Here is a 22195-nt window from a genome sequence, read left to right as displayed (position 1 = left end):
GGCAAACGGAGTTGCAGGAGTTTCTGGGCTTTCCCTCTTTTGAATTTAAATTATTTTATCGACCACAATGCAAAGAAGAAGAATATGTGTGGTTTTGCAATCAAAGTCCTTGCAGGGAGCGGTTACGGGGAGTGCTGCAGACGAATTAAACTGTAATTAATGGCTCTGTAGCCCAGGAGGAGCTGAGGGTGTCTTTCAATCTATTTGTTCCCTCAGCTCAGTGCAGACTGCTGGTGGATGAACTACTGCCAGGGAAGCCCAGCCTGGTGGTGCTCACTGTGATACAGTGGTCTGTGGTTTTAGGCTACGTGTTCAATTCCTGTTGTGTGAAGCAAAGGAAGAAAAAGGTGGAGGGCAAGCTGGTTTCCAGCTTCTTACACTTCGAAGCACACCAAATCCCCACCCCTCCAAAAAAGCCCAAACTGATGGGTTTCCTGGGATGCTAAGCATCTGCTTCTCTGAATTCTGGATTTCTTTCTCATTTTTTCCTAGAGGAAGACTCCAACCAAAGGTGGTGGGAGGGGCAATGCTTAAATCCAAGAACAGCAGTAGAAATTGGCCAAATTTTCCTGAAGGGTTGTGGCAGCGGGTTCAGGAGCAGTGCTGAGCTGCACTGCTGAGCCTGGTCTGGGCTGTGCTGCCAGTGGGACCATGACCCTCACTGGCCCCATGGCATTTAGGGGTGCTGGCACTGCAGGAGCAGCATTGCTGCAGGCAAGAGCTACATATGAAAGTTGGATGTTTTCAATATGTGTACAGTATACTACTTACAACACTTACATAAAATGGGGTGAGGGAATTGGCTGCAGGGGGTTGGGCCCCATTTGCAGCAGGGCCAGGGCTGCTGCTCTGTGCTATGCTGTGCCTTGGCAGAGCACACTCCTACCACGTTTCTCACACATCCTTCTTATCCTTCTTCATAACACACTGTATGGAGTTATTTGTGGTGATGCTGCTGCTGGCTGGGAGTTAAGCTGTTCATGTTGCATGGGTGTGTAAGGAAACCTTCCCTGATTGCTGGGCTGGGAATAACTCTCCTACCCCTCCACTTCCCAGGCTGAAACTCTCAAACGAGGAGATCAAACGAGCGATTTTGACGATGGACGAGCAGGAGGACCTCCCAAAAGACATGCTGGAGCAGGTGGGCAGCGTGTCTCATGCTTCTTTGAGGTTGTCTCATGCTGAGATGATGCTGTGCAAGGTGCTCAGAACCAAAGTGTGACTTCGAGAGTGTCAGGCCCCAAATTATTTAACAACCACATGTTGAAAAACCACCCAGGTGGGTCAGGGCAGCAGGAAAGCAACTCAGTTGCAGCATCAGTGTTGGGAGCAGCATGGCCTCCATGTGCCATTCCTGTACTCAGGTCTGCCCTGAGAACCTCTAGGCTGCACAAGTTCCGTGCTTTGTGACTGCAACTTGAAGTTTGTGCTCCGTGGAGGTTTATTTTTGAAAGCTTGTTCAGTGTTTGTGCAGTGGTCAAAAAGGGAATCCCATTTTTCACCCCCTCTGAATCCCTTTGGAACACATTATTCACCTGTCCTTAAAGCTGAGCTGGCAATTGCACGTGGGAGGATTCATTGCACAGAATTTCCATCTGCAAATAAGTAGAGTTGCAGCAAATGAGAGTCCCTGACTGACATCTCCTCTGGCAGAGCTGATGTTGAAACCTTGGAGCAGACGTAGTACATCTGTTGTAAAACCAGAGTGATGGCAGGGCAGAGGCAAGAGACACTAATGTGAGAGTAAAGGGAGGAAGGTCACAGGGACAGCGATAACAGTTATTTCACAGGTGCCTTGGGGTCACTGTCTGTACATGCTGTAAAGGTAGTAAATTCAAGGAAATAAATCACCATTTGGCTCCTGAAAAACTGTGCATGGACCTCACACCCACCACTGTGCTTTCTCTTGTTTAGCTCCTGAAGTTTGTTCCTGAAAAGGGTGACATTGACCTGCTGGAAGAGCACAAGCACGAGCTGGACCGCATGGCCAAGGCTGACCGGTTCCTCTTCGAAATGAGCAGGTTGGTGCCTCAGGGGACATGTGTTTTGGCCAGTGGCTGCACAGGCTGGTTGGGAGGTGGCTATTTCATGGAAAACCTGCTTGGGAAATAAGCCCTTCTTCTTTTCCCATCAAGAAATGCATGAGCCAGATGGATGGGAGGGCAAGCAAGGTGCTCTCTCCCACTCATAAGGATCACTTGTGATGCTGTGCTCCTGGAATCAGGGTGTGCATCCCAGACAAGCAGCAGCTGGACAGAGGAGGGTAAAGGGATAGGGAGATGGATCCTCTGGAGTGAGGTGTTGGCTTCCCAGGTCATGTCTCGACACATTTCCCCTCTCATTTGGGAAGATGGTTTAGGGACCTCTGTGGTGGTGCTGGGTTGATGGTTGGACTAGATGATCTTGAAGGTCTCTTCTGACCTTGATGATTCTGTGATTCCTTTCCACCTGGTCTAGTGGAGGGTGTCCTCACAGTGCAGAGGGGTTGGAACTAGATGATCTTTAAGGTCTCTCCAACTCAAACCATTCTGTGATTCTATGATTCTGTGATCTGCATCGTGGCCCAGGTGAGCAGTGCTGTTTGAATGATAACATGATGCTCCTTTTCCCCTTCACACGATCACATCCTAATGAGTACTTGAGCCTGATGTATGTACATTTTGCCCTGCTGTGTAGATGAATCCCAGTCCTCACCTCAGAATTGACTCATCCCTGGGGCTCCTGAGAATGTGAGAGATGGAAAGGAAATGTCATTTCTTCCTGCTCCTGGTAGCAATCATTTAAGACTTAGAAGTCTTCAGGGATGAATAACCTTATCTATTGCATGCACATCCTCTAGAGGTGCCGGTTTAAAATCTTGAAGCTCCTTATTTAAATCAAAGTGAGCACTGAGCTCTTTGAATCTCTTAACTGAACTTCAAGCAAGTCACTTGTTGGCAAGGTCAGCGAGTTTTACAATTTGAGTTCGCACTGGGAGATCAAAAATAGAAATGCTGCCGTCCTCCCTGAGCAACGCGCCGATGAACACCGGGGTGATGTGCCGTGTGGTTGCTGAGTGTCAAAGGCAGGCAGGATGGAGCTGTGAAGTTCAGACCTGAGCCCTCGGGGCTGAATGATGCTCAGAATTAGCTTTCCTGTCGCAAGTCACCTTTCTTCTTCACAGTCTCTCGCCCAAGTGTTGCTCCCATGCCTTCATCCTTTGGAAGGCACAACGTGCTGATGCAAATATTTTCCTTGATTTCCAGCACGGCTTTTTAATTTGCCTTGTGGTCTGTAACTGAGTGTGATGTCTTTGTCACCTCTGATTAGTGCAGTGACAGTGTAGCCCATGGCCTTGTGTTTGAGCACGTCTCCCATGGGTCCTTGGTCCAAATGACTCAAATCAGATTGCCATGTGCATACAAGTGAGATCTTGTTTAGCTTAAACACAGATGACATGAGCAGAGCCATCCCTGACTTGCCCAGGAAAGGGGCTTTCCAGCCCAGGCCATCATTTTGAGGATCTGAAGGTCTGGTTTCATTAGTGGTGGTCGTTGGCAAACCTCTGTCCAGCTGCAGCTCATCACAAAGCCATGGGGAGCCCAGACCTCATCAGCACGTTTACTAAGGAGTGGCTGTAAAAGAACGGTTTGTTCATATCAATAGGGTGTAAAAATCCACTTGTTAAACCTGCTGAGTTAAGGATAGGCTTAAGCATGTGGTTAAGAACCCACCTGGATCCAGGACAGCTGTAGCTTCAGTTGTCATTTTTTCCCATCCAGCACAGTTTCAGGGAGAAAAGGGGTCATTATTTTTTAATCACTGTGGCTCAAGCGTGCTTTGTAAGCACAGCTGTGAGCAGCAGAGCAGCAGAGCTCTGCCCTGGAGCAAGCAAAGCTCAACTTGCATCTCTTTTTTTTTATTTCCAGGATAAACCATTATCAGCAAAGGCTGCAATCCCTCTACTTCAAGAAGAAATTTGCAGAGAGAGTTGCAGAAGTCAAACCCAAGGTGGAAGGCAAGTGACCAGACCTGCTCAGGGACTCTGTGCCAGCACAAGGGAGCACTTGTAGGAAGAGCATCCCTCCGTGCCAGGACAAGCCTGGTCTGCATGGAGGGGACACAGGGGAAGTGACACAGTGACACAGGGGAAGGGAGTTGGTGGTCTCTCTTTGGGGGTACTGAAGGGGTTGCTGCAAGAAAAAGGGACTGGTGTGCTGTTGTGGCAGGGGGTAATGTCCCACCCCTCTCTGCTTTCAGCCATCCGTGCCGGCTCCAAGGCAGTGCTGCAGAGCAGCAGCCTCCAGCAGCTGCTGGAGGTGGTCCTGGCCTTTGGGAACTACATGAACAAGGGCCAGAGGGGCAACGCCTTCGGCTTCAAGATCTCCAGCCTCAACAAGATCGCGGACACCAAGTCCAGCATTGACAAGTGAGCAGCCCCTGCCCTTATGCTTGGTGGGATCTGCAGGCCCCAGGGATGCTGGGGGAATGGAGGGGTCATTAGCATTGCCTCTGGGAAGTGGGTGGGTGGGAGCAGTCCCTCCTTCTCCTGCCCAATTTGGCATATCCAGTGAGGTGAGTGTCCATTTTTTGAGCACAACAGCTTTCGAGGGAAGCTGAGCTGCAGATCATTATAGGGATTGATGGGGACTTTCCTTCCTGGCCTGGCTAAACTTCAGCCAAGGCTGATTAGGAGGATCATCTTCCAAATGCTTTTTAACCCCTTTGAGAAGCCAAGAGCCAGAGAAAGGATTCCCAGGGGCTTCTCTCCATGGGAACTGCCTCTGCCACCCCTGCAAGCTGCCACAGAGCCATTGCCTGGTTTGCTGTCTCCTTCCAAGCTCCATGCAAGAGAAGAGCTGGGAGGGTCTCATACCTTCAGAGGGAGAGGAGCTGGGTCAGATCTCAGCATCCTTGCAGAAGTTCTCAAATAGTTCACTGCCAGGGTTGAGATTTAACCAGGGTTTTTGACTGAGCACTCGGCTCCCCATGGTACTGCCACACTGACCTCACTGCTCCTCTCTCCTAGGAACATCACCCTTCTGCACTATCTCATCACTGTCGTTGAAAAGAAATATCCCAAAGTCCTCCGCCTGCACGAGGAGCTGCGAGACATTCCACAGGCAGCCAAAGTCAAGTAAGCAGAGATTTAGGTGGCACTTAGGGAGCTCTGGAAGCACCTCTCCCCTCGTTTCAGACTGCCTTTCCATGTCACCCCACCCCAGCTCATGCTCCTGGCCAGATCCTGGCTGCTGGGCTGTACCCCCTGCTGTGGCCATACCAGAGCATGCCCAAGGACACAGAAGCAAACATCACCTGGTGGCTTTAAATCACAGCCCTTGCAGCAAAGGCTCTAAACCTCTGAGTCTGAGGGAGGAGAGCTGCTTGGAGCAGCCGTTTCCTGTTGTTATCTCACCGCAGAGGCATTTAATTAATTTCTAATGGTACGTTAAGTAATCCGGGAGGAAGCGGTTGCGGTGTGGCTGCAGATAAAGGGCAGCTATTTATCTTCCTGTGGCAGGGAGGCTCTGCCTGCAGCATGGGCAGGACCAGGCAGCCCTGCAAGGGGTTCACCTGCCTCCAGGTCCTGCCTGCTCCTTGTTTTACCACCAACGTGGAGCTTCTGGTGTGTGCAACCAGCTTTTAAATCCTTCCTGGTGACCTGCTGGGAGCAGGCTGCCCCTGCTCAGCAAAGCCCTTAAGCACATGATGAACCTTTAAGTGCAAGAGGAATCTGCTGTTGCCCTGCAAAGCCCTCAAGTATGTGCTGAAGTACCTCTGAAATCAATGAGGCTCTGTTTTGGTTTTAAAGTTCAGCAGGAGCTTATGGGCTTTGCTGCTCCAGGGATGTGAGCAGCACAGATCACACGTTTCTGCAGCCAGCCCATATTCTTGTTAGCCATGGACAGGAAAAGGGCCTGAAACTGCCCCTTTTTAGAGAAGATGCAGTTGGCACAGGTTACCCTGAGAAGCCGTGGGTGCCCCATCCCTGGAAGTGTCCCAGGATAGGTTGGACACGGCTTGGAGCAACCTGGTCTAGTGGAAGGTGTCCCTCTCCATGGCAGGGGGTTGGAACTAGATGGGCTTTGAAGTCCCTTCCAACCCAAAACATTCTGTGATTCCATGAAATACAAATGGAGTTTACAGTGGCTCGAGGGTATTTCTAGTTTCAAAGATCTCTTGTAGTGATGGTGGGTTCCCAAGGAAGATGTGTAATGCACAAAACAAGCATCCTCACGTTTAAAATGTAAAATAATCATCAGCCATCAGGATTAAACCCATGACAGGACAAATCCTGGTGTGAGAGGAAGAGTATTCTTCACCCAGAGGGTGGTTGTGCACTGGAACAGGCCCCATAGGGAAGTGGTCACAGCACCAAGCGTGCCAGAGCTCAAGGAGCTTTTGGACAACACTCTCAGGCACATGGTGGGATTCTTGGGGTGGTTCTGTGCAGGGACAGGAGCTGGAGTCAAGGATCCTTGTGGGTCCCTTCTAACTCAGGATATTCCATGAGTGTGTGGTGCTCAGTTTGTAGGCATCATCATCTGAGAACACAGCTGAGCAGGAGATGCTCCTCTCCCATGGAGACTCCTGCTTTCTCATGCCCATGTATCTGCAGCTGTTGTACAGACACACGTGTGGGAAAGAAAACGTCTGCATAGAGGGTTTTTTTTTTTACCCCCCTAAACTTTATCATTTTGCTCTAAACTGGACACCATATGTAACATTTGGGTTTGGTCCAATCCAGAGCGAAACCAAAAAGTTCTGGAAAACCCTGAATTCCCCCCAGCCCTGCAGCTGTGAAGCAAAAAACTGCCGCCTCTGTCAATCCCCACCGCTAGTAATGAACTGCTGGAGCACAGGGCTCCCAAAACTGCATTTTCCCAGACTAAACCTGCCAGGAATGCTTACCCCATGACCCGGCGTCAGCAATTCCAGGGACCCCAGCCCTCGCACAGGCACCCCTGGAAAGGCATCAAGCCTGTGGTCATCGAGCCTTTGTGAGAAAGCTCCCCCTCAGATGTAGTGGTAGGAACCCGTAAGCACTTGAATTCGAAGCTCATCGGGGGCTTGAGCCTTGTGTAAACAAAGTCAGCGCCAGACGTGATGATTTATTTTTATTTCTCTATATTTGGGCTGTCTCCTTTTGTGAAAGCCTCGCCGCTAGGAAAGATGCTTTGCCTGGTGTTCACCCAACTCTGGCACCCTGTAAAACTGTCCTCTGTGCACTGGGACAATGAGCCCATCTGCTGCTGGCACTGGAGAGGAATCTGTGCCCAGCAAAGCCCTTTCCTGAGCTGTTCTTTTGCTTGGAGAAGGCTGGAGGCTGCTGAGCTTGCTAAACCTGCACAGTCCCCTTGATTAAAAATACAGAAAAGTGCTTTGCTTTACAATAAGCAACTGCAGCCTCTTTGAGATAGCCCCAGCTTAGAGGCTGTCAGCTTGACTTGCAGCTCGAGACATGCTGATCTGCAAAAAAGAGGCAAAGTGTGCAGTGTTGGGGTCTTTTCAGTGGAAAAACACAGTCGAGTTGGTCAGAGAGCTGTAAAATTTTCTGGGGAAGGCTGAAAATTAACATCCTGCTATTTCCAACAGCATGACTGAGCTGGAGAAAGAAATAAACACTCTGAGGAGCGGCCTGAGAGCGGTGGAGACTGTGAGTATTACTTAAATAAAATACAGTCCAGCCTGGCTCCAAGCAGGACGGCATCCCTCCTTGGGGAGGCAGGCAAGGGAGCTCCCAGCAAAGCTGCTTTTATCTCACATCCTGGAGATCTGTTTGCCTTTCCTTCCTGCCCTGCACGTGCTCCTGTCCTCTCAGGGCTGTTTTGGCACTGAAGTTACCATGTGTGTTTAGGCACGTGCATGGTTTATATCTTAATACATCAAGGGAGGGTGAGTAAGGCTCGTGATGATGCCCATGGAGGACCTGTGATGTGCAGAGGGGGCTCCCCTCGGCTGTAAAACCGCAGAGGGCTGGAGAGCACTTCTGCAACCCAGCTGGAATGGTGATGAAATGGTGGAGTATCCCAAAGGACTCACCGTCTTGTTAAATTATCCTGCTTCCCACAAGCTTTCCTGCAGGATTTGGCTTAAAAGCTTACTGCAGGCATTGTAAAACGGGTTAATCCAGGGTGTCATGTATGGCAGGGGGGAGCAGCAGTGGTGGTGCAGGCAGTACCCTGGGCACTGATGCAGGCACACTCCCCATTACCAGAGGCTGATGGTATTTGTGTCCTTCATCAGCCAGGACCTGACCAGATTTCTTTTTTTTTTTTTTTTCCCAAGGAGCTGGACTTCCAGAAGTCTCAGGTTCAGCAAACAGGTGACAAGTTTGTGTCTGTCGTCAGCCAGTTCATCACATTAGCCAGCTTCAGCTTCTCAGATGTCGAAGATCTTCTGATGGAAGCAAAAGAGCTGGTAAGGCCACCAACATCCTTGAGATCTGGGTAGTGTTTCAGCCTTCCCAGAGCACATTCAACTGTGTGTGAACATCTCTAGTGCTTCCCCCATGAAGTCATGTGAGTGTCCTGCCGAGACTCTCATGTGAGAAGGGTGCTGGGCTGCTCTTCATGTTTTGTTTGGAGTGGGTGGGTGGGTACATCCCTGTCTGTCCCCAGGGCCTTCTTCCTGCTTCACAACCCATCATGGCAGGGGATTGCAGGTCCAGCTAACAGACAGCTTCTGGGACACAGGATGTGCTGTAGAAAGCCGTGAGATACCTGTCTATCTTTTGGAAGTGCAAGGTAAGGGCTAGGCATGGGAGAGTGATGTCCATCAGGGAAGGAGATATTAGGTCATTTATGAGGGTCTTGCTTTTGGTGAAGAGCTTTCATGCAAACCTAAAGGGCTTGCTTTGCTTTCTGTGTCTTAAAATGGAAATATCCCAATTTTGGGGCATTGGAGTTAAGAGCGTGGCTGCTGGGGCATCTTGGCCAGTGAAGACTGAAGGTGACAAGAAAGCAGGCTGTTCCATCTGGGGGTGAAGAGGAGGAAAATCCTCATCTGGAAGAGGAGGAAAAATGCAATCAGGTCTTCAGCTGGACATGAGGTCACCCAGAGTTTGATACTGGAGACAACTGAGGCTGCCTGACCAACCCCACTTCTATAGGGGTAACTGGTCTAGGACCTGCCCAGCTCTTCTCTCCAGAGAAGAGAGGAGCTCAGTGACATGAATTGAGACCAAACTCAGACCTGGTTAGAGAAGCTACTCAAAAGTTTTTCTGTTCCCAGAGTAGTGCCTTGGTGAGAGCTTTGCAGCCACATGCAGTGACCTCCTGCCAACATTGTCCTTTTCTTCCCACCAGCCTGATTTAACTCACAGCAAAGCCTGGTTTAACTCACAGCAAAGGGGTGGCCACTGGCTGACACCCATGATTCCCAAGCACCTTTTGCTTCCCCTCTTTCAGCAAAGGGACACACAGCTGATTTCCATTCCCCCAAGTCCTCCAGTATCTCCTCCCTGGCCTGGCCTTCACCTTGATGGGAGTGGCAGGGAGATAGTCCAGCAAAGGCCATTTTAGATGTCCTATCCTTGTCCCACTGCATGAGCTACATCTCCAAAGATAGTATGTGTCCATGTGTCATCTCCTTCTCCCTGGCTGTACCAGTGTCCAGTTGGCACTGTCCTTCTGACCATCCACCCATGCTTGGGCATATTATGATGGACCATTGCCTTCCTGAGGCTATGCCTAAACCAGGCCACCCTTTTGGACTGTTGACAGTAACCTGGCAGATCTTCCCTGTAGTGAGTTAGGACTGTGGAAATGGTGACATATGCTTTCCAAACTATATCATCTTCTGCTCACTTGGGTGGATCTGGTCATGGTCCCCAGTGTCCATGGAAGTCCACTCTGAAGACATTTGCAGCTGTTGTCATGGTTACTGGATGGGCTGGGCTGTGGGGAGCTCACCAGCTCTTCGCTTTTTAAACACATGTGGAGATTCAAAGTGTGTTACTGCTTTCTCTTAGGAAATCAGAAACAGAAACATCCCTGTTTTGTAAACTTTATATCCTACGAGGATAACATTTTCAGGCTTCCCTCCCCCACCAGAATCTCTTGTAACGTGGCAGAGAATTTAGTATCTTGATTAAAATCAACAAGAATAACCTCAATTATATTGACTTATATAGTGACACCTCTCCGATTCCCCCCTGCATCTTGAAGTGTTAAGTCTCTTAAGTAAACAAAGAAATAAAAATGCCCTAAATGTCTTTTGAAGAGCGTGGGGCACCCCTGCAAATAAAATTAAATCATACAAGCAGGCTTTAAAAATGTTCCTCTTGGTCTACCCTGAAAAATCAAAGCAACTAATAAATCTGTTTGTGCTTTGATTTTGTTTTTCCTTTCTTTTAAGATTGCTTATCTCCAGGACATGCCATCACAATTTTAACAAACTTTCTATGCACAAAGAGTCTCCTTCAAACTGGAAGTGAGAACAAAGAATGTCAGTCCCAAGGACAAGTCACGGGCTGCTTGGGGACTGGGGTGCATCACCAGATCATGGATGTCCTGTCCTGACCTTTGCTAAGGCCTCATTTGACTCCCTTGTATTAATGGTGTGCAAACAGCACAAAAGGCCGGAAAACTCCCTCTTTCCCTGCCCAGGGCTGTGCCTGAGCCTGGGCAGAAATCTCTTTTAGAAGTTTCACCAACACATTTGGTTTCAATAGCAGAGCATGTGGCAATGATAAATAATACCCCAAAAATACTTCAAAGAAAAACTTAAAAGTGCGAGTTTCCCTTCCCCTGCCGTGTTTACTATTAGTTTTATGTCTTTGGTCCCACAGTATTTTGCTTCCTTGTTTTTACTGCTGCTTAGTTAACAAAGTGGAGCTGGGGCAGGAGAGGCTTAGCAGAGCCAGAGGCAAGATGGGGAGAGGGGGCTTGAGAGTAAACCAGGTTGGCACTTACAGGGCAGCAGGTAAAACATCAGATGATTTATTACATGTTTAAAGCAAGACTTGATGAAGCAAGGCCCTGCTATCTGCTGTGGCTGCTGGAAGTGTTTCTCTCTGCTCCATCAGGTCGAAGGTTTCCCATGGGGGTTTCACCAGTGCAGTGGGTACATCCAACACTGAGGCACCCCTGTCTTCTCTCTTCCAGTTTTCCAAGGCTGTGAAGCACTTTGGAGAAGACACGGACAAAATTCAGCCTGACGAATTCTTCGGCATCTTTGACCAGTTCCTTCAAGCCGTGACCGAGGCCAAGCAGGAGAACGAGAACATGAGGAGGAGGAAGGAGGAGGAGGAGCGCCGGGCGCGCATGGAGGCGCAGGTGAGCGGACACCGGCGAGTCCGGCAGCATCCTTGGGGCACCTGGGGATGGCAGCCATGTCATGCTGTCCCCATGCTGGCCATGGTGGCGCAGGGAGCACTGAAGACTGGGCAGGGAGCTTCTCTGCTCTTAGATCCACTCACTTTTCACTGTTGATTGCCTGATTAACTCATGACCAGCTATGCTGGCGAGGTCTTAGAGCTGAAACATGCAACAGAGCTGCTGCTGCCTGTGGGCTGCTGTGACCCACAAGCAGCAGCCATGGGACTGTGACCCTCAGCCCATGGGTTGTATCACAGAATCATAGAATCTCAGGATCACAGAATGGTTTGGGTGGGAAGGGGCCTAGTTCTAGTTCCAACCCCTGTGCCATGGGCAGGGACACTTTCCACTAGACCAGGTTGCTCCAAACGCTACCCAATGTGGCCTTGAACACTTCTGAGGAGGGGGTATATCAATAACCCTGACCAGCTCTCGTGTGCTGTGCACTGGGGTGGGAAACGGCTCTTGTTCCATGAGCTTGGGGGTCCCCGTGCATGTGTTGGGCACTCCACAACCACCTGCATGGGAGTGAGGTGTCTTCTTTCCCTGCCCCTCTACGACCTGTAGCTGAAGGAGCAGCGGGAGCGGGAGCGCAAGGCGAGGAAGGCGAAGGAGACCGGGGAGGAGAGCGGCGAGTTCGATGACCTCGTCTCGGCCCTGCGCTCGGGCGAAGTCTTCGACAAGGACCTCACCAAACTGAAGCGCAACCGCAAGCGCATCACCAACCAGCTGGCTGACAGCGGCCGGGAGAGGCCCGTCACCAAGCTCAACTTCTGAAAAACAGACAGCACAAAAAAAAAAAAAAAAAACAAAAAAAAAAACCCCGCGGGTTGGTCTTTCTGAAGTGGCTGAGGTTTCCTTTTTATTTCCATTACACTGCCTTGCGATTTAAAGCGAAACAGTGGCACGCTCTTTCTCCCCGCGGGCGAGTGTGTGTGTGTGTATATACTGTGTATATAGTCGGGTCGGGGGGCGCGGGTGGAGGTACGTGGGGCGGCTCTTGCACTGGCGAGCGCCAGCACCGCCTCCTCCCCGCTCCAAAAAAGTAGTTCTCCCCATGCACAAGCACAATGCCGCGTCCGCGGAGCAAGAGAGGACCCAACCCAGAGCCGCCGGCGGTCCCCGTGGCCCCAAAACCAACGGGAAGCCGCTTCCCTGCTGCTCTCCTGCTCGGTTTCCCCCCGGGGCCACTTGCAGGGGACGCCTTGCACACAAGCCGAGCGGTTTAAAGAAGAAAAGAAAAAAAAGAGCAAAGTTGACTGAACTTTAATCCATGGTTTGTTTGGGTTTTTTTCCTCATTGTCGCAGTTATTCCCAAAAACTCGCAGATCCGTGCGTTCGCGCTGGTTCCCGAGCTCAGCGCCGTGGGCGTTCCCAGCGATGCTCTTCCCGTCAGCCTCGGGGAACGCTCTTTTTCCTCTTGCCACCACCTTGCTAAAGGACAAACTTTACCCCAAAGTGCTTATCGCTGTAACGCCACACAGATGTATTTATACTGTTGCAACGTTTTCTGGCCCAAGACGGTGGGAAAGGTCTGTTCTCGGAGGAGACGAAGAGCATAAACTTTTGCTTTGTAATTTTTATTCTTGCTTTCTGTTCAATGGGACAAACTGTATCCTCTGTCAAGGTGGGTCGGGACCGAAGGTCTCTGAAATACAAAGGGGTTGGGGTAAAACCCACCAGCTTTCACCCACCTTCTTTTCTTTTTCTTTCTCGGACACACAGAAGCAACGATGCCAAGAAACACTTGTCTCTTAGCCAGGTCCTTTTTCGACTGGTTTGCTGTTCATTGTCATTGCAAATTTGTAAGCAGAACTACCTGTCAAATGTCAGTCCAAAAAAAAAAAAGACAAAAAAAAGAAAAAACAATAATAAAAATAATTCAGAGCTCTCAGGGAGTAATAATTTAAAGGTTTAGAAAATTAAGAATTGGAGAATAAAAAGTAACCACCATTAACATATTAACATTTCTATTCTTAAATTATGCTGAGTATATAGAGGACTGTTACTTTTTACTTTTATTTATTTGTGGTATGTTTTTTAAGAAAGCAAAACAAAATCTTTTTATACCACCAATACTTTTGTGATCCTTTTCTTTTTTTTTGTTTGTTTGTTCTTTTTCCTGTGGAGAGATGAGTTTGTCCCTGTTGCACTAGATATTAACACTATTTGAAATAAGGTTGGTTGTTCTTTTTTTTTGTCAGATAATCGGTATTACTGGTGGGGTATGGGATGTCAGTTAACTATATGTACTGTATAGCAAAAGTGCTGTTTAAACTAATTTGTATAAAAAAAATATGGTTCTAAGCACCTGAAGGCCGCGGGGTCTGTGTGCTGAGTGAAAGCTGTGAAATCTCTCTCGAAGCAGAGTTGTCAAGAGCTGTGGTTTTACCATTTTGTTCTTTTCTTCATTGCAACTTTTAACGCACTGTAGAAAAAAAAAAAAAAAAAAAAAAAAAAAAAGACTTTCTGAGTAGCATTTAAAGCAGTAATAAATAAAGCAGGTAAGCGCAAAAATAAAAGTCCAGCACCTCGTATCCAAGCAGCTGCAAAACCTGCAGATTGTGTTCAAAGGTGGAGTTAAGCACTTTGCTTTAAGAAGGAGGGGGAAATAAGGACAAAAGGTAATGATAATACTATTCCTTAACTAAAGTGCCTCTATTTATATTTTTTATTTATGGCTGAAAAAAAATGGGGCTGATACAATTGAGGGAATGGACTATGGGGGGAATTGAAAATATGTAAAAATAAGAAGGAAAAAAAAAAAGGTTAAAAAAAGAAAAGTCTGGCCTCTGATGGTTTAAGGAATGGTTGGTCACACGTGTTTAATTCGAAAGGCAGTGGGAGTTGGAAAGGGTGATCCCCTCCTGGGGTCCCTGGGTGCCAGCACCCACCCCAGCTCCTGCTTCCACAACCCCAGTGCCACATCAGGACCTTTCCTGACAGATTTCCTCTTGCCCTTCCAAACCTGTTGGGTTGTTGTTTTTTTTTAATTGTTTTACAACAGCCTGGTTATTAGGCTGACTTTGCCATTTCTTTGTTTTCTTTCCAGAAAAAAAAAAGGAAAAAAGAAAAAAATATTATATCTGTAAAAATAAATACAAAGGCTGTGTGCAGGTAATTCCATGTGCCATTGTCGAAAACTACTTTTAGATTGGTGCTGGTGTAAGTAGCCACTCTTTTCTCTTGGGTGTGTATTTTAAAGATGATTTTTTTTTTTTAATAATGCCAAAAACAAACAAACAAAAAAAAAATCCATAATAATTTGTAAACTAAAGTATATGTCTTGGACCTTATTAGCTTCATAGTGACCAAGGTAGTCTGTTAGGTGCAAGGATGTTAGTAGTCTTAGCTAGTGGGAAATGCTGTGTAATGTTATGAGACTGTACATTTTCTAAGATGGCAATATGCAATAAAGAAAAACGATTTCGGTGAGTGTACATGGCAGAGGCATGACTTATTTTCTAGGGGAAAATAATGGGATAATTGGGGATTGAGACAGGTGTTGAAGAAAAGGCTCTTTGAGGGTTGCTCTTTTTCGGGTGTGTTTGCGGGCTTTTCTGGGGTTGGCTGATAACCTCACTTCACCCCTTCCCTGCATGCTGGGTTTTAGGTGGTTGAGGTGTTTTCCACCCTGCTGGATTTTAGGCAATGAGGGTTTTTTCCACCCTCCAGGCTTGCAGCATCCGTGTCCTCACCCAGCTGTGGGCTCTGAAACGCCTCCCAGTTAACAGCCCCATTCATTTCTCCCTACTGCATTGTTTCTAATGGCTGTTCCCACCTTGGTGGGAACTTTTCCAAAAGCCCACCTGGGCTTTTCAAGGATCCTGCATCGAGGCAGCTGCCAGTTTTGCATCATGGGATTGAATCATCTCCCTTTCTGCAGGAGACAGTGCTGGCTGGGCTGGCTGGTGTGCCTCTAGCAAGCCTATCTAGACACAGCAGAGATGTTTTCTTGGCAGTAGCCCAAACGCCTCCTGGCCTATTCCCGCTCACTGCTGCCTTTCCCACACACCTTCCCATCCATGCTCTGTGCTGTTTTCTTCTTTTCCCAATGCTCTTTGCATGGGTGATCTTTGCAGCACTCATGACTCTGCTGTCTGTAGCAGTGGGAGCATCTGCACCATGCTCAGACCCATATGCTTTCCCGTTTGATCAGGGCTTTTCCAGAATAACCAGTAAGCTGGCACTGAACCAGCACAGATGGGGCATCTAACACATCCCTGGGCTTCTTGGGGATTCCTCTGGTGCGATCCCACCCAGCACTGGGACTGGCAGACACTGCAGCTTTTTTCTATTTATATCCCATTGCTGGTGTTTTCCTACCACAAAGCGTATTTATGCCCCAGTTTTGGCCAGATTTAGGCTGGTGGGGAGCACAGGGATACAGTGAAGAGCATGGCTTCCATCACAGCACCCAGCAGTCATGTGGGCTGGTGATGCCAGGGGAAAGCAGCCCTGGGCTGTGGTGAAAGGGCCCAAGGAGAAGGGGAGAATGGCTTCAGCTGCTCTTTCCGTTATAAATCCCCGTGTCCCCAGCATAGGGCTGATTGGGGTTCATCCATAAATGGATGTGAACAAGCCAGCCACAACCTGATGAGGCCCTGAAATTCTGGTTAATGGCAGATTTCCTGGGTCACACCACTCTGTGACAAGGGATGGTCCCCAGGGTGGGGGGTGGCAGTGGGAGATGTAAGCAATGTCAGTGCATAGCTTTTTATTCAACCAAGATATTTGAGGGAAGAAAAAAATCATAGTAACTTGCAAACTTCATAGCCTTCAAACCCTTCCTCAGGGCTGGATTAGAAGCATCTATGACCTAAGAATATGAATGTCAGATACAATGCTTGTCATCCATGAGGAAAGGGGACCAGGGTGGGTGCTGTGCTAGACTGGCACAGCTGTGCTGTGTGAGCCCAAGTCCACTGATGTCCTGGCTGGGGGGGGGGTTTCACCTGAAAAAAGGCTTCTGTGTCCCAAATCCTGGTTGTTCCCTCCAGTTACAGCCATGAGCCAGCACACCTTTGTGTGCTGGATGAGCCAAACCTGCCCAGACCCGCCGGTGCCAGGGGAGCTGCCGGGCATGGCACTCCTGGAGGAATTGCCCCATGGGGCCACCCGAGTTGGTGGCACCAAACCTGCTGAGCCAGCCTCGGCTGTGCTCCTCTCCAGCCCAGTGGCTTTCCCTGTTGCCCAAGGCTGGGGTGACTGGGAGTCCTGCAGGAGTGAGGAGTGTCAGATGTCATCTCCTGCACTCAACCTGTTATCCGTGGCATCACACCCCAGCTTGGAAAAGATGAGTCAAGAGGTTGAGGCAATGGCCTGATGCAGACACAGCACCGCATGCAAAGCTCAGCTGAGCAAGTTGGACAGGCATGGCTCCCAATCCCACTGGCAGCACTGCCACTTTGTGCCACCGGCAAGGAGTTGCAGGGTGCCGGGACAGCAGGAGCTGGCTGGATTTCATGTCCAAAAATAATTATTTACTCCTGTCAGACTTCAATATCCCTTCTGGAGCACAAGTCTGATGAGGAGCATCTGAGGGAGCTGGAGGAGCTCAGCCTGGAGCAAAGGGGGCTCAAGGGGGGACCTTCTGACTCTCTGCAACTCCCTGAAAGGAGATTGTAGCCAAGTGGGGGTCGGGCTCTGCTTCCAGGGAACAAGAGACAGGACAGGAGGAAGTGACTTCAAGTTGCACCAGAGGAGGTTTTAGGATATTAGGAAATATTTCTTCATGGTAAGAGTGGTCAAGCCCTGGCACAGGCTGCCCAGGGAAGTGGTGGAGTCATCAACCCTGGAGGTATTTAAAAGACATGTGAATGTGGCACTTGGGCTTGGCAGTGCTGGGCTAACAGTTGGACTCAATGATCTTAGATATCTTTTCCAACCGAAATGATTCCGTGATTCTAAACAATTCTGTGATTCTGATTCTCAAACCCCATAAAAGCTGATTATTTCTGTACCAACCTGTGCTGTGGGTGAACATGCCCTTCAAACTTTGCTTCTGTGGGGGGACAGGAGAGGTCAAGCTGACACAAAGGCAATGGATGCAGGAAGGAGGTAATGAGCCCCATCTCCATCCTGTCTTGTGCAGCAAATCCTGCCAGATATCTCTCCTGTGATCTTTCTCCCTGGCCTTGCTTGTGGTTCTCCAATAGATGCATGTAGAAAGGAGAGTTCTCTGTTTGAATCAGAAGTGCTCCGATCTGAAACCCCTGAGCATTTCATATTATTTTTAGCCTTTAAACCAGGCTTGATGAGAGTGTGCAGGTGAGCCAGGGAGAAATCCTGTGCTGCTGGGCCCCAGCAGAGCCTCAGCAAAGGCAGCACCACCATCTACTGGCACGTTCCAATTTCACCATTTTAGAGCTGTCAAGTGCAAAATCAATTATGCTTCTTGTATTCCTCTGTGATCTCTACTGTGGTCTGAAAAGTTCTCCAGATAAATGCTAAATTTTCTTTATAAGTTTCCCCCAGCATGGTTGAAGAGGGCTAATTTTAATTCTGTCCCTCATAGTTCAAGTCAAATAGCCAAAGGTCACAGCACGTGGCTTCTCTGTGACTTCTGACAATGCCTGACCTTCAGGCTGGTGCACTATGTGTGCACGTGCAGGCAACACAAATGCACGTTTGTATAAGACAAACTAACTCAAAACAGTTTCATGGGTCATTTGAACTTACTTCCATGGCTTTTGAAATTATCACAGAGTGCCCCACTCCACTAGAGTGCCTCCCCAGGGCTTGTGCCAATGCCAGGGTCTGTGTTGGGAGCCTGTTTTGTGCAGGCTCCCCTTGCTAAAACCCAGCTTTGCACTCTGTTGTCACCTTGCATGAACTTGAAATTAAGATGGAGTTTCCCAGTTCCCAGGACAAAATCTCTAAAGGTAAGTCATTGAATTGTCATTTTTCCATTACTTTCTTGCCCATATTCTGGCATTTGAGCTCTCAGTTCAGACATGGCTGTGCAGGGGTAGGACACACACACTGTGTATTTGGGCAACAGCAAGTACAGCTGCCCTAAACCAGGGCTATCCTGGGCACAGCAAGTCTGGAGGACATAGCTTTGTTCCTGCTGCCTAACCCACCCCTTTGGCCTTCCAGGACACTGCTCTAAGAAGGGCTGGGACTGTGCCCATGACTTTACCTGGGCTTTGGGTGCTGAGGACTACTGGGAGCTTTTCCATCTACTTGAATTTTTGCCTGTGTACCTTCACACAGCTTTACTTTGCCAAGCTCTGTGCAGAGCATCCCCTGGGTTCAAGGAAAGGTGAGGAAGTCCCAGTTTTGTGTTTCTCCCAGCTCCCGATCTCTGCCTAAAACCCATTTTTACTGTGAAATCAGTGAGAAGCACTCAGGCAAGACCTAGTTTCTATGGCAAATCTTTCCAATTTAATAGCAGGAGGCGATCACCATTTGAGTTATATTTTCTGGAAAGAATTCACAATTCAGATGCTGTATTCAGAACTTGACATGACCTCAGGGATGGTATATTACCAAATGTTCTGTAAAATGCACCAGACTGAGCACAGAAGCCACAGGCGCAGGTCAGGGAGAAGCACAAGTGCTGCACAGCACATTAGATTTCACTGGAAAAAAATAAGTGACCTGGTTACTCAGAGCATTTTTTATCCCTGATGCTGAGATTAATTCAGAGTGTGTTGTTAAATCAGGTAAGCAAATTACATTTACGTGGTCGCAGGGAATTGCTGGGAGAGCAAGATGAGTTTAAAGAGAGATTTATCTTGGTGCTTTTGTCCACATCTATGACCCTGAGGGATTTTAATTTGTAGGACCCATCCAGGGAGTTTGGTTCCTCACCAGATGCAGCACCAGCATCCTCCCAGCTGCCCTGCACTGTGGTGGGGTGGGCTAGCCTGGTGCTGGCCACCAGCTTCCCCTGGGAGCCAGCCTAGCATCCATGTGCAGCCCCAACCTGGGGAAAATTTTCACCTGCAGCTCTGAGAGTGCACATCTCAGTGAATCCCTCTGGTCAAGCCCCAGGTGTAAGCAAAGTGTTTCACCCTGTGCATCAGAACTGCTGGCAGAAGTTGGTGGAGATAGTCCTGCCACCTTCAGCCAGACTTGCTCTACCCCCTGGGAGAAAGAGAGATGTTCCTCCGGATGTGGAAGCCTGATCAGCACTGAGTATTTCCATTCCTGAACTACCAGGAACTGAGGAATATAATTTTCCCAAGTGACCTCCCCAAAGTCACCCCTGCTGCAACTTTCTGCTTCTCCTCAAGAAGAAGAGGGCATCCCCATGTCTGAAGGGAAAGCAGACATCTGGAGCAAACTGAGGTTTGCAAACACCTGTAACTCTTCAGTGGACACAAAAATAACCCTCCCACCAAGGAAAGGTGCAATCCTCTGTTCTGAGCAAAGCTTTAAAAAAAAAACGAAATCTTTGTTCTGTTTGTGAATCCCTTTGGATGTTCCCCTTGTTTATTAGCTTCTGATCTGACTATGCAAGAGATAAGACTAAAAATAGTTTATAAAGGGAGGACTAATAGGTGCATAAAATTAAGGATCCCAAGTATCATATATATATTCTCCAATCAGTTTTGTGGGCTTCTGGAAGTGCTTGGCTTTGCAGAGGAACCTGGAGGATCTCAGTGCCAGCAAGACAAGAAATAACACAAATAACAAGTGGTTCCTCTCAGAGTGCATGTTCTTCCTCTAGTCAATCATGGCTGTATCCTGCTCATCTTCCATGATCACCCCAGAAGCCTGTGGGCACACCGATGTGCTGTGTCACCCAGCACAAACAGCCCCAGCAAGGCTTCAGGGCTTGATTCCCTGACAGAGAAGTGCTGGAGGGTGTCACCACCTGCCCTCCTTCTGGCACAGCTGCCTGGAGAGGAGGAGGTCTTTGCGAGTGAATCCCGTGCTGGATCTGACCCTCAGCACACATCATGCTGTGTGGGAATTCCTTTTGCTGTTGAGTCCCCCTTGTCAAATCTCCTCTGGCTCTGGTCACAGCCTCCTGGGGGTCTTCTTGGCTGAGATCATCCATCACTCCCCAGCTAGACTAATGCAGGCCTTGGTGTTGTGCCCTGGGGTTCCCACTACTTTCACTTTGATTTCCTCAGTGACTCATCCATTTCATGCCACTGAGGGGGATTTACAGTCTGCCTCTCCATGTCATTTTTCCTCCTGCTTCTTGCAGTGGTGATATCCTAGGAAAAAATATCCAGAGATGCCGAGTTGTTCCCTAAGCAGTTCAGCTGGGCTGATTGTAGATGCTTCGAGACCCAGGCAGTGTGCTGCCAGCGGCACGGCGTGAGAAACCACTGCTCCTTTGCAAATTGGGAACAGCAAGAGGGCTGGCCATGGTATGGATAGAGCCTTGTCCTCCCCCATCCAGCCAGCATAGCACAGCTGAGCATGGGGTCACCTAAGCCTAGATCCCACTGCGGGATTTGGGACCATTTTATTCTTCTGGTGCTTAGTTACTACCTTGTGGCTCTGTAACTCTTTGCAGAGTTACAGTTATTTAGCAGGTCTAGATGTGCACCCACTATTTATTGTGAACAGTCAGAGTCACTATATAAAAACACAAAAGCAGCTGGACTGAAGAGGCAGCTCTTCTGCTGAACTAAGTACCCTGTCAGCGTCAGGACTGATCTCACCAGGCCTCCAGCTGCAGGTTTTGCGGCTCTGGGGCACGTGCAGCACGGCCGTTAATTAGCTAGCGTTGCACAAAATCAAACTTTTCTGATGTGCATTCCAAATTATTCATTTCAGACTCTACAACAAACCTTGCAAAGAGCAGCACGTGTGGAATCTGTCCTTCAACCCGGGTTTTGGAGAGTGCCCTTAGGGCTTTCACTGCATCAGCTGCAACCTTTGCTCTGAATGCTTGTATTTGGGATGCAGCAGTCCTGAAGGCAGAGTGGCTGATCTCATTTAACAGAAAGAGGTTTTTCTTAGAATCATTAGTGGAAAAGCTGTGCTTAGGTCTCTGCTGGCATCTACTGGATACACAAACCAACACCAAGTGCTGAAAGGGAAGCAGCAATTGGGGATCTTACACCCAAGCTATCCCGGTTCTGCTGATTGATGACAGGTATTACAGCTCATCGGATTGTCACTTATAAATACTGCTAATCGGGCTGCTAATTGTTCACAGTTCACAAATTATGCACACAGCATTTGTTCTGAACAGAGACTTCATCCAGAGCCTAGGAAAGGAGTGGAAAATAATTACTTAGATGAATCTAATGATTAAATCAGAAGGAAAACTACCACTTGCCTGCAGTTGGAGCAGTACCTTCTAAAATGCTTGTCATTCATCAAGACCATATTTTTCTTCTAAAATATAATGCATTAGTTAAATCAGTGGCATGTGTATCACTGCCAAATAATAGGGCACTCTTAAACTGATGGTCAGTATGCTGGAAAGTCAACAAGGGACTAAGAGCCCAAGGACTCATTTTTAATTTGTCTTTGACTAATGTTGTCACTGTTATTCAGGGTTGAACTGGTCTTCAAATCATGTTAACTGCTATGCCTCTTACGCCAAACATCCTGCACTGACAAACTCACATGAATTTTGAACTAAAAAAGTGTCCCAACATCCTTGTGGAAATGAGATTGCAATGCACCTTGTCCAGGCTCATCTCAAGGGAGAGAAAAGGAAAGAGCCATGGCTGGAGGGTTGGAGCCTCAGAGCTAGCTTTACAGTGTCTAAAACCTCAGTGTCTTGCTGTCTTCTGAATTCTTCAGCCCAAAGAAAGGGGCTCTCTAAGCAGGGTGACACCAACATGGGCACGTGAGAGATGTGGGGGTGATGTCCCACAGTGGCTCGGCCAGGAGCCACGCCCTGCAATGTTTTCTCACCTGTGAACAAGCAGCTGTGACCACAGGCAGAGTTTTCAGAGCTAAACAGTGAATTA

The 22195-nt window shown here is 48.5% G+C and overlaps 1 protein-coding gene across 1 annotated transcript in view; it reads left to right on the top strand.

Annotated features, from left to right (window-relative positions):
• The window catches only part of DAAM1 (dishevelled associated activator of morphogenesis 1), a 55550-nt gene extending 40810 nt beyond the window's left edge, over positions 1–14740 (top strand). The window contains 9 exon segments of the mRNA XM_018082842.2: positions 1057–1141; positions 1915–2021; positions 3909–3997; positions 4240–4408; positions 5009–5116; positions 7576–7636; positions 8269–8400; positions 11088–11258; positions 11868–14740. Coding sequence (XP_017938331.2) covers positions 1057–1141; positions 1915–2021; positions 3909–3997; positions 4240–4408; positions 5009–5116; positions 7576–7636; positions 8269–8400; positions 11088–11258; positions 11868–12077 — 1132 coding nt within the window. The 3' untranslated portion in view covers positions 12078–14740.
• Positions 14741–22195: the final 7455 nt, after the last annotated feature.

The sequence above is a fragment of the Manacus vitellinus genome, unplaced genomic scaffold (assembly GCF_001715985.3).
Source record: "Manacus vitellinus isolate BGI_N305 unplaced genomic scaffold, ASM171598v3 scaffold_6_pilon, whole genome shotgun sequence".
NCBI classification, from domain to species: Eukaryota; Metazoa; Chordata; class Aves; order Passeriformes; family Pipridae; genus Manacus; species Manacus vitellinus.
Note: the sequence above shows the minus strand (reverse complement) of the source record. Positions and strands in the feature narration are given on the sequence as shown.